This window comes from Molossus molossus, unplaced genomic scaffold (assembly GCF_014108415.1).
Source record: "Molossus molossus isolate mMolMol1 unplaced genomic scaffold, mMolMol1.p scaffold_m16_p_8, whole genome shotgun sequence".
Taxonomy (NCBI): Eukaryota; Metazoa; Chordata; class Mammalia; order Chiroptera; family Molossidae; genus Molossus; species Molossus molossus.
In genome coordinates this window covers 68,020,445-68,039,720 of record NW_023425402.1, presented here as the reverse complement: position 1 = coordinate 68,039,720, position 19,276 = coordinate 68,020,445, and the positions used below count along the sequence as shown (strand labels likewise).

Genomic DNA, 19,276 nt, shown 5'->3' with positions numbered 1-19,276 from the left:
TCCTTTCCTCTTTGCCTCAAGTTTTTTCCTGAGCATCAAAAAAGTCATCTATGTGCTACTTCCTCTAATCCAATATCACATGTAGGCTCAAGGCCTTTCAATCTGAAACTACTATGATTGGCCCTCAGTAAACATCTTTAGGATATCTCTTTAAACGTCTCAGATGTTTTAATTTTTGGTTGGAGTTTCTTTCTAAAAGAATCACTTATGAGTTGAAGAACCTTCTGAGATCTGACCCAACTCTTGTTCTCAATGATATACTCCCCATGAACCAAGCTCAGAACTTCAGACTTATCCTGATTCAGTCTTCTTAATCATTATTCATTTGGTTCTGCTAGTTCCTCCTTAAATATGACTGTCACAGCCCTGGCTGATGTGTCTCAGTGGTTAGAGTGTCAGCCTCACTCACTGAAGGGTTGTGAGTTCAATTCCCAGTCAAGGGCATGTACCTGGGTTGCAGGTTTAATCCAGGCCCTGGTTGGGGCATGTGTGGGAGACAACCAATTGATATGTCTCTCTCACATTGATGTTTCTCTCTCTCTCTCATCCCCTCTTTCCCTCCCTCCATTCCACTCTTTCTGTAATGGAAAAAATATCCTCAGGTGAGGAGTATCAAAGGAAAAAAAAAAGTGCCCGGCTGGTGTGGTTCAGTGGTTGAGCATTGACCCATGCATCAAGAGGTCGCCGGTTTGATTCCCAGTCAGGGCACATGCCCAGATTGTGGGCCAAATCCCCAGTGGGGGGCATGCAGGAGGCAGCCAGTAAATATTCTCTCTCATCAATGTTTCTATCTCTCTCTCCCTTCCTCTCTCTCTCAAATCAATAAAGAAAAAGAAAAAAACACAAAGTGTCACAAGTGTTCTTACTTTTCTCCAGTCTTACTGTTATCACTTTGTTATGGAGAATGTTGAACTTGGAATTAGAAAATTTAGTCTCAGCTCTGCTTCTAACTGCTAGCCTAGCTTCTTCATCTTTAAAATAAGGAGGTTGTGCCTGGCAGGTGTGGCTCAGTGGAGTGAGCATTGTCCCATGGACTGAGAGGTCCTGGTTTGATTCCTGGACAGGGCACATGCCCAGGTATGGGGTTTGATCCCCAGTAGGGGGTATGCAGAGGCAGTTGATGTTTCTATCTTTCCCTCCCTTCCTCTCTCTCTCTTAAAAAAAAAAAAAATCAAAAAAATAAGGAGGTTGTAACAGGGTTGTCTTAAGCCCTTTTGGAATTAACTTTCTATTATACTTATCTAGGTTCTCACCTTCTTGCATTTACAGTAACCTCCTAATTGTTTTTCACACTTCTAATTTCAGTTCTTCCTGATATGTAAGATTAATCTTCATGTGTAACTTTCATTGCCTTTGGAATAGAATCTCATATTGTCTGGTTCCCATTTATTCACATCATCATTTCTCTGGTTAAAGGTGTTATCAATCACAATTAGACAAAGTAGAAACTTCATCTGCCTTCAAAGTCTTTCTTTCCTTGACCTACAGAATCAAATTGGTTATCAAATCTGTCAGTTTGACTCAGAAAAGAGTTTTGAATCCATATTTGTTCTCCTCTGCCACTATTCTAATTTAGTCCTTCATTTTATCTGGACATTTGATGCAACCTACCAGATGTTTGGTCTGCCACCACAGTTATCTTTCTGAGCAAAGATCTGCTAATGTACTTTCTCTGTTATACAATCCTTTTGCTCAACACTGTTTACATATGAAGTATAAGCTTCTTTGCAGAACTCACATGGTCCCTTCCCTTTACTTTTCTAATCTGATGGTATGCCCCCCAGCTTTCAGCCATACTAAATACCAGTGGTTTTCTGAATATGCTTTTTATTTTTCTCATGCTATACTTCCGCTTGGAATTCTGTATGCCCTTTATCACTTCTCTGTCTGGGAAACTCTTCTGTTAAATGTATTACTCATGTAGTTAGTTTCCTTTCTTAAAACTCTGAAAAGAACAGTAGTTTCATTCTTTCTGTTCCTGTTATACATACCTTTTGGGTGCAGAGGGTCTCATATCAGTTACTTGTTTATATTTCCCACTTACCCAGAATCTCTTTCTAGTTGAATTCTGAACTCTGTGATACCTAGGGTAGCCTAATTTTGTTCATCCTCAGAATTTGGCATAGTGTTGGGGCATGCATTACTTATGCAATAGTTGTTGGTTGGTTGATGTAAAATAAATTAATAAGATTCTTCTGTTTTCCTTAGAAACAAAAATGGATTTTAACCCTATTAGTTTGAAGACTAAAAATTTTCCCTCAGCCTTACTTGAGCTTGAATTCCCTTTTATTTCTTAAAGATACTTCTAGATTTTTGTCTCTCGTATGTCCTGGGACCAGAGATGATCCAGGGCTGATCTGGACTCCTTATGGTATTATTGATAGGAGCCAAAAAGCTTTTGGTCTGTTCAGTTATGGAGTTTTGGCCAGACCTTAACTATACTTGTGCATACAGGCTGCTGCATGGTGTTTTACTTTGCTAAAAGTGACTGGAGGCTGTTCACCAAGTTTGTACATTATTGAAAGGTATAAAACTATCTTTTTCATTAAACCAATTCCTGATATTTCATTTAAGAGATGTTCGTACTGAACTTGTTTCTTTAGCTTGAACAATTCTTCCCTGAATTACATTTGAATACTACCATTGAGTCTGGTAGAAATTTTAAGGTAATGATTTCTACAATTTGCACAACAATGTGCTTTTTATTTTTTCTATTGTCTATAGAATTGCTTGCATCAAGTGTTTTTTAGAACAGTGTCTCAGATGGAAAAAGAAATAGGATCACAGTCTCTACCAAATTTATTTTTCTATTTGTTACATAATGTTCCTATTGAACAACTGCTTTCTTTGTGACTGTTGAGAGTGAAGCCTGCATGGTTTTGGTACCCGTTACTAACATAGGAGAAATGTCATTAAATTTTTAAAATTCTATATTATCTGTGTTTTAGTACAAATTTATATATTTTTGATTCTCCTGAATTTATTTAGTAAACGCCTTTATTTTCATTATGTAGGTACTGTAACTTAGCAAAATATCTAATATTCCCTAAAATTTAGAGAGCTGTTTCCCTGAAGGCTTTGAAATTGCTTTGTCCATCTTTATTATAGCAAACAATAAACTATTTTTATTTAAAAATAAATAGTTTTTATTTTAGTAATAAAATTTAGTAATTTGAAAATAAAATAGTTTTAAGAAAGAACTAAGCTGCCTCTGAAAGCCATACTATCATAGCAGTATAGGAAGGTTCACCTGTTTTTCAGCCTTGTCATGTAAAAGAACACATTACATCTATGGCATTTAATATTTTATGTGTCTGAGACATAAGCTGTGAGATATGAATTGTCACTGCCATTTGGTGGAACTCCTGGAGAGGGTCACTCACATGGGTTGGAGCAGTAAAGCTTCCCTGCCCTATGTGCTAGTCATATAAATATTTATGAGCCTTGTGGCATCTGACCAAAGATTGGCATTGACATAGTACTATGGTGAAAGTGAGTCCCATATGCCTCCTGGGATTCTGGCATTGTCACATTCATATGGTGAACCTCAAAGGTGCCATATCATCACTTACTACCTAACAGAGAAGTGGTCATGATATATGTACTTTGAGTCTCAATCTAAAAGTTGCAAATAATTCTTAAGTTTGGAGATCTTGGAGTATCTTATTAATTTAACAGATGGAAGTTATAGTTAACTTATTAAGTGAAATAATTACTGGGTTTGTTCCTAGATCCCATCCACATAATTCAGAGTAAGAAGCCTATATTTCAGTCTATTCTGCTCAAGCTTTCAAATGCCTTTGACAGCCTAGATACAAAATTCAAAAGTCATTAATGTAATGTGTTAATTTTGTACTTTTCGTTTCACTGCAAAAATTTTATAGTTTCCATAGCAATGATAACCTATCCAGATTGTGTAATATTCTTTACAGTATTAAAAATAAAACTGCAATTACACGAGCTTCTGGAGTGCTTCATTTAGGGAAACTGAGAATTGAAATATTTGTTTTAAAAATTATATCAAAATTTTGTCAGAAAATTTATATAATTTTATTTTAATAATTATACTTAAATATTCTGTATTAAATATTCTCAGGTACAAGTGCTTTCACATACATACCCACACTTATATTTAAGGTGAGGGGGGACTGTTGGCTTTAATTACATTAAGTCACCTGTTGCTTGTACTTCTGGGTGGCTTCTGAGTAGTCTGAAAAAATCTAGTTTAACATTTGGAAGAATTAGGACAGAAAAAAATAAAAAAGTGATCACTTAAGTTTTCCATGCTTTTGACTTTGCCTTTGAAAACATGCCTAAGATATTACTTTGAAAATACTAAAGATTGTTTTAATAGGTGACTATTTTCAGTGTCAATTATTTTAGCTCTTTTCTTTCTTTAATTCTAATTTAAAAGACAATGTAATATTAGTATTAAAGCTAATTAAAATAACTTCCTACATTTTAACACAACTGTTTTTCATTTGTTGTGTTACCTCAATATACATGTATATTTTTATATGGTATAATTTGTATATTTTCTCAGTCGTATATGGTAGTCATTTTCCATGTTTCTAATGACCTTCATGATTATTATTTTGTTAATCGATAGCAGTCCATCCTGTTGATATATCTGATGTGTTTTCTGTTTATCAAAATGATGCTTAATTATCTTGAATTCCATGTACTGGAAGAAAAATGGTTATAATTTTCAAACTGATTGTGGGGGAAAGCAACCATAACTCAGTTATTTGCCCAAAACATAGACATTTATAAAAATTTTCAAAAGGCATTTAAAATGCATATTATGAAAATCTCTTTAACTGATTTATCTGCTTGTAAACACAGAATGGGGAAAATGAGAAATAGGTAAATAGTACAAATGTGACACAATGTAGGTACTATCATTTGACAAAACCATTATGACCTGGTGATAGATACTTTGCTGAAGCTCTAATATAATCAAAAGACAAAATTTGAAGCTCTAATTATAATCAAAGACATGGATTTATACTCCTTATCAGGACAACCCTTGATATGAACCACATTTGTGACATTCAGCTGGGGCCTTCGTATGGCTTCTTCTGGTGTCAGCACCCTGCGGATACTATGTGGCTCTAGCCACTAATTTAATACTACTATTACCATTATTATGAACTGTATCACCATTATTGAACTGCTGTCTTTACTTGTTTAAGCACCCTGGTAACTACTGTGGTTTCCCAGAATTCCCAATTCTACCTCCATTATTTGGAATATTCACTGTAACTACTGAGTTTTTCCTAGAATTATTGCGAATGAGATGTTGGTGGCTGGAGTTTCCATTTCCAAGCCTTTTGGTTGAGTTCATGGGGCTTTTGAATGTTCCTTATTCTAGGTGAGAAGTGGGATGTCCCAGTGGGTCAACGTTATTCCATAGCTCCTTCCTCCTACTGAATGATTCTAATACTATGAAATTACTTTAAACAGATATATGAGTTTACATCTGGCATTTATTTTTATAGTTAATGTTTATAACAGAATCTGTTCATAGTCTCCAGATAATTAAGACAGGAGAATTATCCTGCAGTGTACTTGAGTTTACATTTATGCTTGTTTACATTTTGAAACCAGTGCCTGTTCAGTATCCTGTTCTGTTTTAATTTTGAATTTTATGTTTTGGCTCTGTCTGGTATTTTCATTGTGACATGAATTTCTTTTGGTATTTCATATTTCTGTAGTTGAAATATCAGAAGTAATAAGCAGTGCATACATGTAAGAGTGATTACATATCACTGAAAGACTGGTGCATTTTCATTGTTTTTGTATTTATAACTTTGAATCTGAAAATGGGTAGAAAAAATAATATATATTTTTTTCATATGCAGAAAAGATGAAAAGGAATATGCATTGAAGCAAATTGAAGGCACAGGAATATCTATGTCGGCTTGTAGAGAGATTGCAGTAAGTGGATATAAATATATTATTTATTTTGTTATTGATATTGGATGATGATTGATATTAATATGAAATAGTTTCATTAATGTATATAATACATGGTTATTTCAAACATGTTAGTGATATTTTATATAAGATGAGAAAAGCTGCATAAACTTGTTGATTACTTGAAAACCATCTTCAAACATTCTCAATGATATTTAGGATTTATAATCTTAGGAATATTGAGCTAAATGATGATTTAATTAGTTTAAATTATAATCCAATGTAATAAATAATTTTTTTTTTTATCCTTACCCAAGGACATTTTTGCATTTATCTTGAGATAGAACAGGAGGGAGAGAGGGAGGAAGAGAGAGAGAGAAACATCGATGTGAGAGAGACACATCGAGTGGTTGCCACTCATACGACCCCAACCAGAGCTGGGGACAAACTGCAACTGAGGTATGTGCCCTTAGCGGGAACCGAACCCGGGACTCTCTGGGCCCTGGGCTGACACTCTTAACCATTGAGCCAAACCGGCCAGGGCTATAATTAATAATTTAATTAATGTCTATTTTTCTGTAATTTTAGAAATGATATATGTCTTTGTAGAGAAAGGGATGATACTACTAGATATTTTGCATATTAAATTTTTTTTCTGAAATACATGTTTTAGTGCTAGATTTTAGTAGTTGTTAGAAAAATTAAACCATGATAATAATAGGATAGAAATAAAGATCATTCCTACCTAGGTAATTAAAATAGTCAAAATTAGCAAAATGCAAAGACAGCAAGAATTTTTTTTCTTTCTCGAGAAAAAAAGGAAAGATCATTCTTGTTTTTTGTCTTTATATGACACACATATTGATTTTAGAGCGAGAGAGAGAAAGAGAAACATCGATTAGTTGCCTCCCTTATGAGCCCCAACCAGGGATTGAACCTTCAACCTAGGTATGTGCCCCGACCAGGAATCACACCTGCAACCTTTTGGTGTATGAGATGACACTCCAACTAACTGAGCCACCTGGCCAGGGCAAGCTGTTCATATTTTTTAACATAGATCTTTGACTTAAGTAACAAAAAAACAATCAGAATAGTGCAGTGTCAAGATGAAGTAGAACTTTAACAGATACAAACTAGAGTTAATAGACTGTATTTTGAAAGAATAAAAATTAATTGTTCAAAAATAGATGATTCTATTTTACTATAATATATAGCATATAATGGAAATAATATAAACTGATAAAACAAATACTGGTTTATAAGCTTCCTAGCAGCTCAATAATTTTCAAAGCTTGAATGGACTTTTTTTTCTTAGAGGAATATTCTAATTAATTGGAAATTCTGTGGTTTGTAGATTTTAGTGATGTGATTAGATAATATAATATTCAAATAGTTTAAAGTAAATTAGCATTTGAAACAAAATTAGTGAAAAAATATTAAATTTGCCTAAGATAATGCTAATTCTTAACAGTAAAATAATATCATAAAAGAAGAACATATTTGGAAATTTTATTTGCAAAGTAGTGACTTAAGTTTGAATACAAGCTGTTTTGTCACCTTTTTTCTCTTATAAGTAAGTTCAAATTTAGTAAAACTTTTTTTTTTTTAAGAAATTTTGGATTGTCTGGCTTTCTGATAAACTTACCATACCACCTTATATATATTTTTAAATCCTTACCTGAGAATTTTTTTCCCATTTATCTTCAGATAGAGTGGGGGCGGGGGGAGAGAGAAACATCAATGTGAGAGAGACAACTCAACTGGTTGCCTTCCACACAACCCTAACCAGGACCAGGGACCAAATCACAACTGAGATACGTGCCCTTGACTGGAATTAGACCCGAGACTCTTTGGTCTGCCAGCCGATGCTCTAATCGCTGAGCCAAACTGGCCAGATCGTTAATCAGATTTTAAAAAAATATAAGGTGGGCTCTGGCTGGTTTGGCTCAGTGGTAGAGCATTGGCCGGTGGACCAATGAGTTGCAGGTTTGATTCTGGTCAAGGGCACGTAACACTGTTAAGGTTCGTCCTGGCCCTGGTCGGGTTGTGCCTGAGGCGACCAGTCAGTATGTCCCTCTCACATTGATATTTTTCTCTCCCTCTCTATTCCTCCCACTCTATCTGAAAATAAATAGAAGAATATCCTCAGGTGAAGATTAAAAAAAAAATCTAATTAATAAGCCTAACTTTATTTGTGGTTTTGGTCTTTGTATGTTGCTAACATGGAGTTCACTTTATTCTTCCTCAGAAAGAATTCTTAAAGTTATGTATTTTTTTTTTTTATCCTCACCCGAGGATATTTCTCCATTTTTTGTACAGATAGAGTGGGAGGGAGAGAGAGAGAGAAACATCGACGTGAAGGGACACATCGAGTGGCTGCCACCCGCACGACCAACCAGGGCCGGGGACAAACTGCAACCGAAGTACGTGCCCTTAGCGGGAACCGAACCCGGGTCTCTCTGGACTGCAGGCCGACACTCTAACCGCTGAGCCAAACCGGCCAGGGCAAAGTTATGTATTTTTAAGCCAATAGAAAAATAGACCAAAGAGTTGAACTTTATAAATAAGTGAAACATTAATAGCCATAAAATTTAAAAGATGCTCAATTATATTAATGATCAGAGAAATATAAAATAAAACCACAGTAAGATATACATTTTTGCCCACCAGATTGGTAACAGTATCAAATATTTGCAATGATGTAGAGTACTGGAACTGTCATATAGTACTCGTGGAATTGTAAATTATTATATTACAACACTGAGGAAAACAATTTATATAGTAAAGTTAAGATAGATACACCTTGTTACCCAGTAACTTTACTCTTAAATAGAGATGCTATAGCTGTGCTTCTCAACCCCAGTTGACTTAATTCCCTTTTTTATAACAATTATTTTATAGCCCCCTTTACTATCCTGAACTGAAATTGGTAGATGATATAACTTATTTACATGCATAATTAAATTTTTTTCTTCATTGATTTTTAGAGAGAGAGAGAGAGAGAGAAATATCGATGAGAGAGAACATTGACTGGCTGCCTCCTGCATGCCCTTATCTGGGAATTGGGCCCCCAACCTGGGCATGTGCCCTGACCTGGAATCAAAATGGTGACCCCCTGGTGTATGAGATGACACTCCCAACTAACTGAGCCACATGGCTAGGGCAAGCTATTCATATTTTTAGACATAGCTCTTTGACTAAAATAACAAAAAACAATCAGATAAGTGCACTGGCCAGGCATACATGCATAATTTAAAAATATCATTATAGCCCTGGCCAGTTTGGCTCAGCAGTTGGAGTGTCAGCCTGTGGACCGGAGAGTCCCAGGTTCGGTTCCCGCTAGGCCCTAGCGACTAGGGGCACATACCAAAAAACAAACAAACAAACAAACAAATAAATAAATAAATAAATAAAAATATTGTTATAACCCCTTACTTTATTATTATTATTATTATTATTTTTTTTTTTTATCCTCACCTGAGGACATTTCTCCATATTTTTGTTCAGATAGAGTGGGAGGGAGAGAGAGGAAGAGAGAGCGAGAGAGAGAAACATCGATGTGAAAGGGACACATTGAGTGGCTGCCACCCGCACGACCAACCAGGGCCGGGGACAAACTGCAACCAAGGTACGCGCCCTTAGTGGGAACCAAACCTGGGTTTCTCTGGACCACAGGCCGATGCTCTAACCGCTGAGCCAAACCGGCCAGGGCCCCTCACTTTAATGTTAAAACATAGAAATTAATTTATGATGAAATAACATATTTAAATATATAAGAATTAGGCATTTTTATTATAATATCTAAATTCTAATCAGTCATACATGCATACTTAATTGTGGAACATGTATTTGAGTTGATGCTCAGTGTGTTGTTTTGGGTAGCCTTGTTTTTTGTGTTGTGTTAAATCTATACTGTGGTGTATGTGAATTGGTTAATTTGTGGGCTTCGCAGCTCAATGAGAGATTTTGAAAAGAAGTTCTTACTGTTCCCCAAATTCTTATCTTGAATTCAAAACATGTGAAGCTTATTAGTAAGCTAGGTAATATTTTTATCTCATCATTTGATTTTTTATTTCACTTTTTCTCCTATAGCTTATCCTATTTGTTGGTTTTCTTCTTATGTCTTATGTATTTTCTGTCTTTTTTTTAACCATTTGCTCAAGTAGATCTGTTCCATGACTGTAGCAATATTTGTGATACTACCAAGACTGTGTACTTGTTTTGTTGGTTTTCTTCTTGTCTGGAACTGTCTTCCTATCTGTTCAATTATGCATGGTATCTAGAGTCATTCTCAGAATTTCCCCAGATGCATAAAGAAATCATTTATTACAGCCTGGCCAGAGTGTCTCAGTTGGGATCGAACCAGCAACCTAGGTATATGCCCTGACTACGAATCAAACCCATAACCTTTTGGTGCAAGGGATAACGCTTCAACTAACAGAGCTACCCGGCAGAGCCAAAACATGCAGTTTTAGAAATGGGATTAACTTTTTAATCCTGAGATAGTTATTCCAGTTAGTATTGTTGCTCAATACTTATTCCAAAATGTAGTGGCATAAAAAAACCTTTTTTTATTATGCACATGGATTCTGTGAATTGGGAACGCCAAAAGGGCGTTGAAAAGAAGTTCTTACTGTTCCCCAAATTCTTATCTTGAATTCAAAACATGTGAAGCTTATTAGTAAGCTAGGTAATATTTTTATCTCATCATTTGATTTTTTATTTCACTTTTTCTCCTATAGCTTATCCTATTTGTTGGTTTTCTCAGCTCTATGATGACTGGGGTTACAGTCAGGAAGACTTAAAGGTTGGGATCAACTGCTGGGGGTTGCAATAATTTGAATAATCATTTATAATTTGAAGGCTTGTTCACCACCATGTCTAGCATCTGGGCTGAGAGAACTCGAAGAGACCAGGACTGTTGACAGAGTGCCTACATATAGCCTTGCTTCTGCACAGCATGGTGGCCTCATCATAGTTAGACCAAGCTTAAGTGTTAAAGTGAACAAAAATGTTGCATTGTTTTCTTTTGTTCTTTTAGACAAAGCCTCACAAGCTGTGCGTTGTCACTTCTGCATTCTGTTGGTTACACCCAGACAGATTTCACCTCTTGCTGGGAGAATGGCATGTTCCTGAAAAGCATGTGGTGCCAAAGATACTGTTGTGGCCATCTTTGGAAAATACATTCTGTCACAATAGTCAAGTCCAATACTTGACAGTATTTTTCATTTCAGATCCATATTTTATAATGACTTTAGAGATAAAATGTCAGGAATTCTTTACCTGTATCCATGAATAGCGCTTAGGACTTTCAGAGTCTGTGACTGAAGGTTGAAAACATTTTTTAGAAAAGTTTTAAAAATATATATTTTTCTAATACTTTGAAAATTACCTTTTTAAAACTTCCCCCCCCCCCCTGAAAGTCAAAATTGTTTAGGTACTTTTTTTCCTTCTTTTACTTTAAACAAGTATAGGGTGTCATGGGTCATTAGTATATCTATTTAGATAGATTATGTACAGTTTTCTTTTTTTTTTTTTCTTATCCTCACCTGAGGACATTTTTCGATATTTTGTCCAGATAGAGAGGGAGGGAGGGAGAGAGAGAGAGAAAGAGAGGGAAACATCGACGTGAAAGGGACACATCGAGTGGTTGCCACCCACATGACCCAACCAGGGCCGGGGACAAACTGCAACCGAGGTACATGCCCTTAACGGGAACCGAACCTGGGTCTCTCTGGACCACAGGCCGACGCTCTAACCGCTGAGCCAAACCGGCCAGGGCTGTACAGTTTTCATTGTTGCTACATATAGAGACTTAGTAAACAGTTTCCCATTGATAAGAAACAAGGAAAATTTACCATGCCATCTATATTTATGCAGAGTTTAGTTTAAATGGAAAAATATTTTTACTTTTGATCTTAGCCAAAAGGCCAAGAAACAATGGAAACATATTTTTAAAATACAGTGAAAATGATAAAAGGGAAAAGAAAAAGTAGGACAAAAGCTTGTGTCCTTTGATCTTACTCTAAAGGTGAATTGTACAGGGATACAAAGTCATGGTTTTTCTTGTCAGGCAATATTCTTGCTAATGGAAGCCAGAAACCAACAAAGCTGAAGAAGTTTCTATATCTGCCAGCCAGAAAACATATTGGACAGTGTGAATTGTTTTGACAGAAGGTGGCTTAATTTGAAAAGGCTGGAAGCTTCCCTCTATTTGGATTTGTTCCAACACAAAAGCTTTATTTTACAAAATCTTGTAAGCAGAAGTAATGATATGATTGGAGAGATCTAGGTGAAGCTCTCTGAAATCTGGATGTTTTGTGAACAGTGAAAGCCTCTTCAGATAACATTATTCTTCCAGAATTATTCACATTTTTTCCTTATAGTCTCAAATCAAGGTTTTAAAGGAATTGGAAGTTATGCCATTTTCTTTCCGCATGTAACTGAGTGAAATTCTGATGTTTGTTAAGTGAAGCTAGTTTCTCTTTTTTGTCCTTTAAGAGCATGATGATGCCATCAAGGATTCTTGTTTTGTGAACCCATTTTGGAAATTGGAAAGACCATAGAGAGATAAAACAGTGAAAAGTGGCTTGCCTTTAAAACTGATGGAGTACCTGGTGGTAACACATCGGGTTTTGTTGCTTTGGTGAAGGAAGAAGCTTTATAGGTCGTCATGAATCATTGCTTTTACATTAGCATCAAAGACTGTGCCAAAGATCATGAAAGAAGTCTTGTCTAATGTCTTAAAAGTCACTCTTTATCCCTTGAATCACTGCCTTGTCAAGAGCTTCTCTTGAGAAAGAGTAGTAGAATATTGCAGAGAAGTTCATTGATTCTCCAAAGAACAAGTCTCAACACACTGGGGAATTCTAACTCCATTTGCTGCTACATAACTTGGTGAATCGGGGTTTTCAGAACACTTGTCTATTGGATTGTTAAAGCCACTGGCATGTTATAAAAAATCCATTCTGGTTACTGATCTAGCTTTTTATTCAGGAGAAACAGTAGCACCCTTCTAATTGTCATTGATTTTTGCGAAATTAATGTTAATTCTTTTTTTAAATTTAAAATCCTTTCTAATCTAAGCATCCTTTTTAAGTTGGGAAAATTTAATCTGTTTACATTAATGTGTCTGTTCATATATTTAGAGTTATTTCTGTTATCTTATTTTCAAGTTTTTTATGTCTCATGCTTTGACCCCCCGCCCCCCCTTTGTGATTTCTGAGGTATTGATGGGATTGTGCTTATTTCCTTTTTTCCTGAACTTCTGGTTTGGAGATAATATATATTCTTTCTAGGCTAGTAATTATTCTTTTATTTTTACATACATATTAGACTTAAATTCTCAAGTTTATCTAGCTTCTTCCATACAAAGGACCTGAGAACTCTTTAATTCAGCTTTCTCCCTCCTGTTATTTCTCTCTATTATTTTAGTTCTGCCTTTTTTTAAAGCTATTTTTTGGTTTTATTATCATTTCTACATTTGTTTTTTTTTATCCTCACCCAAGGACATTTTTGCATTTATTTTCAGAGAGAGCGGGAGGGAGTAAGAGAGAGAGAAACATCGATGTGAGAGAGACACATCGACTTGTTGCCACCCACATGACCCCAGTTGAGGCCGGGAACGAGCTGTAATCTAGGTATGTGCTCCCCAGCGGTTCTCAACCTGTGGGTTGCAACCCCTTTGGGAGTCGAACGACCCTTTCACAGGGGTCATCTAAGACCATCGGAAAACACATATTTCCTATGGTCTTAGGAACCAAGCAAGACATGGCTCCTCTATCCGTCTCCAGGCGGGTCCACCCACATGCAAATACTCCCACATACAACATGAGGAACTATATATATATATTTTTTTTCTCTTGCTTTACTATTTCTCGAGGAACTGTATTAAAGGGTCGCAGCATTAGGAAGATTGAGAACCACTGTCTTAGCGGGAACTGAACCCAGGACTCTCTGGTCTGTGGGACGACGCTCTAACCACTGAGCCAAACTGGCCAGAGCTCTACGTTTGTTTATTGCACCATATATCTAACTCTGTTCATCTTTCAGTTCATCTCCGTCAATGCTTCTCAACCCCAGCAATACATTAGATTCACCCAAGGAACTTTAAAAAATTACTTATGCCCAAGCTGCACTCCAGACCCCCTGAATCAGAATCTTTGGGAAAGGACTCAGGCTTTGCATTGTTAGAAAAAACCTGAAAATTCTAATGTGTAGCAAAGATTCAGAATTACTGATCTATACATTAAACAAAATAGAACAGAACTCTAGAGCATTTTCAGATAGTACAACAGTTATAGAAACTGAGTCAGTTAAATAGTCACTGATTGTCTACTCTGAAAGCAGCTTAAGTAAATCAAGTTGTCCAGGTGAAAATAAATGTGACTTTTATTTAAATAATTAATATATTTATTTTTGTTACAGATGTCCATCCTTTTTTTAATTGTTGGTATATATGTACTTTTTAAATTTTTTTTAAAATTTATCTTCAGATAGAGTGGGAGAGAGAGAAACATAGATGTGAGAGAGACACATAGATGGGTTGCCTCACCTAGAGCCCCAACCAGGGCCTAGGACCAAACCACAACCAAGCACATGCCTTTTACTGTAATTGAACCTGTGACTCGTTGGTCCACTGGCTGACACTCTAACCACTGAGCAAAACTGGCCAGGGCCATTTAATTTAATAATTTACTTATTTATTTTTGTTAATCTTCACCAGAGGATAGTTTTCCATTGATTTTTATTATTTAATTTTTTTTTTCTTTATTGATTTGAGAGAGAGAGGAAGGGAGAAGGAGAGAGAGATAGAAACATTGATGAGAGAGCACATTGATTGGCTGCCTTCTGGATTACCCCCCACTGGGGATTTGGCCCACAACTTGGGCACATGCCCTGACTGGGAATCCAGTTGGTGACCTCTTGATGCATGGGTCGATGCTCAACCACTGAGCCATATTGGCTGGGCTTTTCCATTGATTTTTACATAGAGTGGAAGGGAGGGAGGGAAACATTGATGTGAGAGAGACACATTGATTGATTGCCTCCCACAGGACCCTGACTAGGGTTGGGGATCAAACCTGCAATTCAGGTATGTATTCTTGACCAGGAATTGAACCAGAGACCCTTTAGTCCTCAGGCTGATACTGTAACCATGCAGCCAAACTGGCCAGGGCTGATTTTTGTTTTTCTTCTTCTTTTTCTTAAAGAAGACCCTTTAACATTTTATGTACTTCTGGTTTAGTGGTGATGAACTCCTTTAGCTTTTTCTTGTCTGCGAAGCTTTTTATATGTTCTTCAATTCTAAATGATAGCTTTGCTTGGTAGAGTAATCTTGGTTGTAGATCTTTGCTCTTCATTACTTTGACTATTTCGTGCTAATCTCTGCTGGCCTGCAAAATTTCTATTGAGAAATCACTGACAGTCTTATGGGAGCTCCATTATGGGTAACTAACTGCTTTTCTCTTGCTGCTTTTAAGATTCTCTCTTTGTCTTTAACCTTTTGCATTTTAATTATGATGTGTCTTGGTGTGGTCATTTTAGGGTTCTTCTTGTCTGGGACTCTGTGCTTCCTGGACTTATATGTCTATTTTCTTCACCAGGTTAGGAAAGTTTTCAGTCATTATCGTTTCAAATAGGTTTTCGATTTCTTGTTCTCTCTCTTCTCCTTCTGGCACCCCCAAGATGCAAATGTTAGCATGCTTGAAGTTACAAGGATCCTTGCGCTATCCTCTTTTTTTTTTATCCTCACCCAAGGTCATTTTTGCATTCATCTTTAGATAGAGCAGGAGGGAGAGAGGGGGGAAGAGAGAGAGAGAGAAACATCGACGTGAAAGGGACACATCTAGTGGCTGTCTCCTATACAACCCAGCCAGGGTGGGGACAAACTGCAACCAAGGTACATGCCCTTAGCGGGAACCAAACCTGGGTCTCTCTGGACCGCAGGCCAACACTCTAATCGCTGAGCCAAACTGGCCAGGGCCTCTTTTTTCTTTTTGCTGTTCTGTTTGCGTGTTTTTTGCTTCCTTATGTTCCAGATTGCTGTTTTGATTCTCGGCTCATCTATTCTACTGTTGTTTCCTTGTAAATTATTCTTCATTTTAGTTAGTATATCCTTCATTTCAGACTGTTTTTTTTTTTTTTTTTTTTTTTTTAATGGTTTAGTTTTTCTTTTTTGTGCTGTTGAAGTTCTCTCTAAGTTCATCTACTCTTCCCCTATGTTCATTGAGCATCCTTATAACCGGTGTTTTGAACTCTGCATCTAGTAGATTGTCTCCATTTTGTTTAGTTCTTTCATTTGGGAAATGTTTTTTGCCTCCTCATTTTGGCAATCTCTATGTGTTTGTTTCTCTGTATTAAGTAGGGCTGCTATGTCTCCAGGCTTGGTAGAGTGGCCTATAGGGTCCAGTGGCACAGCCTCCGTATTCACCTGAGCAGGATAACTCATGTGTACCCCACTCCCACAAATGTGAGCTGTGTTCCCTCCTGTTATAGTTGAGCTTTGATTGCTGTTGGCACATCAGTGAGAGGGGTTTAACCCCCAGGCCAATCAGCTGCAAGGACTGGCTGCCACCACTGTGGAGGATCAGCTATGCAAGGATCCACCCCATGGAGCAGGACTTACTTTAAGCAGGGCTCTGTTGCCTGCTAAGTCTGCCACTTGATTGTGTTGCTTGTGAAGGTGATTAAATGGTGCTTCTTTGTGGTCTGAAGCTGTTCACTGGGTGAACTAACTCTGGGGCCTCCCAGGAGAGTCAAGCCAAGGTCATCCACCACCTGTTTTCTGCCCGGGATCATCTGACATGAGCTACAAAATGATCTGCAGATGGCTGCTCCTTGTTCTAAGCATGGAAGTGTCCCGGAGAGGCCAAGCTAGTAATCAAGGCCGGATGCCAGTAATGCCAGGCCTGGAGCCACTTAGTGAGAGTTATGGGTCACACTAAGATTTTTAGGAAAGTCTGAAACATGAGTCAAGAGAGGACATTCATATGGAAAAGCCATTGGAAATAGCTTGGGTGGACCTGAAAGTTGGTGTGGTGGGGTCTCAGGGAATCACCAGGTAGGGACAACAGTGATAGCCAGGTTGATAGAGACTTCTATATGGCAACCACCTGCAGTCTCTGTAGTGGGAGGGCTCGGAAAAGAAACAATGGCGTCTCCCAGCACTTCTGTCCGAAAAGAAAACTGTTCCTCCACTTCTCACCCTGATGCCAAACACCCTGGTGCATTTTGAACTGCTGCCCCAGTGCTGAAGCTTAGAGGGAGTGAGTCCTAGTAAATCTGAGCATGGGTCCTTTAAGAAAAACTGCCTGGTATTCCAGAAGCCCTCCTTCTCACTCAGCCACAATCCCCGCTTGATTTTACAGCCAGAGTTAAGGGGTTTTCTTGTCCTGGCACTGGAACCCTGGGCTCGGGGGTCTGGTGTGGGGCTGGGAACCCTTGCTTCTCAACAGTTACCTCTTCATCCAAGCTATCCCTTTCAATTTTTATCTGCCAGACATGGGTGCGGGACCAGCCCTGTTTCTTATCTCCACCCCTCCTACCAGTCTTGATGTGGCTTTTTCTTTATATCCTTATTTGTAGGACTTCATTCAGGTAGATTTTAGAAGATTCTGAATGATGGTTGTTCTATAGTTCAGTTGTAATTTTGATGTGGTTATGGGAGGATGAGTACCGTGTTTACTCATGCCACCATCTTGACCATAAGCTGATATTCGTTAAGTGGGAATTTAGAACCCCAACTCCTAGGGTCTATACGGTTGTCCCTCACCACTTTGCGCTTCGATTTTGTTGCTTCACTCTATTGCGTTTTTTTCAAATATATTCATTAAAAAGTTGATCGAGACAGTGAAAATAATACAGTGTACGCTCGGTTGTCTGAGTCAATTATACACTCATATTACAATTACAATTAAAATTAAAATTACTGTACATATGGACTGTAGGCCTATGAATTCGAGCACCCCAGGAATCCTTCAATGCCAAGTGCAACCGCTAGAGTCTGGAATGGATTAACTGCAATAAACAAGGAACGACTGTATCCAGGTCTTAAATCCCCATAGGCTTTACACATCAGCTCATTCTTTTGGTTCTGATTCCATTTCTCTCTTCATTCCTGACACCTGGGAATCTTCCTTTTTGTCTTTTTAGATTCATCATTTAAAATGTATTTAATAGGAGGAGGAATTAAGTGAGAGTCTTGAAAACAAGACTTATTTTCTAAGGGAATCGAAGACTTCTGAAACAAGGAGATTTATTTCTCATCTCAGGAGATTTCCAGAGTGCTACTGTAAATGTTAGATGAGGTGTATAAATATGTCTAGTGTTCTAAGTTCTCATTGACTGATTCATTGTCTGCTTCATACTACTAAAGGATTTCATGTGCTCTTTTGATATACAACATGGGGCAAAAGTAGGTTTACAGTTGTGAGGACACAAAACACAGAGTTCATTCTTGTGTTATTATCTATTAATTATTATTTATTTGTATTACAACTGTAAACCTATGTTTGCCCACCCCTGAATATGCAGCCCTTGTGGACTGCTGCAATTGAGCTTCTTTCTTGTTTAACTTGAGTCTGTCAAAGCCAGTAACTGTCTTAGGCAAGTTCAGATAATGCCTTACTATTCTACAAAGATTACATAATAATTCTTTAAATTAATCCTTCTATAGAAAGGCTCTTTGCCATGATTTTAGATAGCAGTTCTCAAAATGTAGTTCCTAAATAAATCCTCAATACCAATATTATCTGGGATCATATAGTGCACACTGTTTCTACATCATTCATTAGATATTCTTCTTTGTCATGATTTTTAAGTTGAAGTTTGATAAAATGTTTGAACTCATGGGTAGTTCACTGATGGATACTTTTAATAAGTAGATGAAGTATGAGATTTATGGCTTAATTTATTTTTTTATACAAAGCGAGTGCTTATTAATTTTAAGGTACACTGTCAAGCTGAATACTATAAAAATGAATGTACATGTTGGTATATTTATGATTTCCTTACACTTAAGCATCCTTTACTTTTAAAAATGTTCTTAACAGTCCGGCCAATGTGACTCAGTGATTGAGCATCAACCCATGCACCAAGAGGTTGCCAGTTCGATTCCCAGTCAGGACACATGCCCAGGTTGTGGGCCTGATCCCCAGTGCGGGCCATGAAGGAGGTGGCCAGTCGATGTTCTCTCTCATTGATATTTCTATCTCTCTCTCCCTTTCACTTTCTCTCTCTCTAAAATCAATAAAGGAAAAAAAATTAAAATAAATAAAAATGTTCTTAATAGTTAAGTGTAGATATAGAATTAAGGAAACATTTTATATCTGTAAATTAATTTTATTTTCATAATCTG

At 37.1% G+C, this 19,276-nt stretch overlaps 1 protein-coding gene across 9 annotated transcripts in view; it reads left to right on the top strand.

The window, feature by feature from the left end:
• Window positions 1-19,276, top strand: part of CDK19 (cyclin dependent kinase 19) — a 157,300-nt gene that overhangs the window by 43,268 nt on the left and 94,756 nt on the right. For 7 of the 9 annotated variants that reach the window (XM_036248020.1, XM_036248022.1, XM_036248021.1 and 4 more), the window contains one exon: window positions 5,865-5,940. The exons of the other annotated variants lie outside the window; for them this stretch is intronic. In XM_036248020.1, the coding sequence (XP_036103913.1) occupies window positions 5,865-5,940 (76 nt within the window). The remainder of the gene's footprint in view (window positions 1-5,864; window positions 5,941-19,276) is intronic. 9 annotated transcript variants of the gene reach the window in all.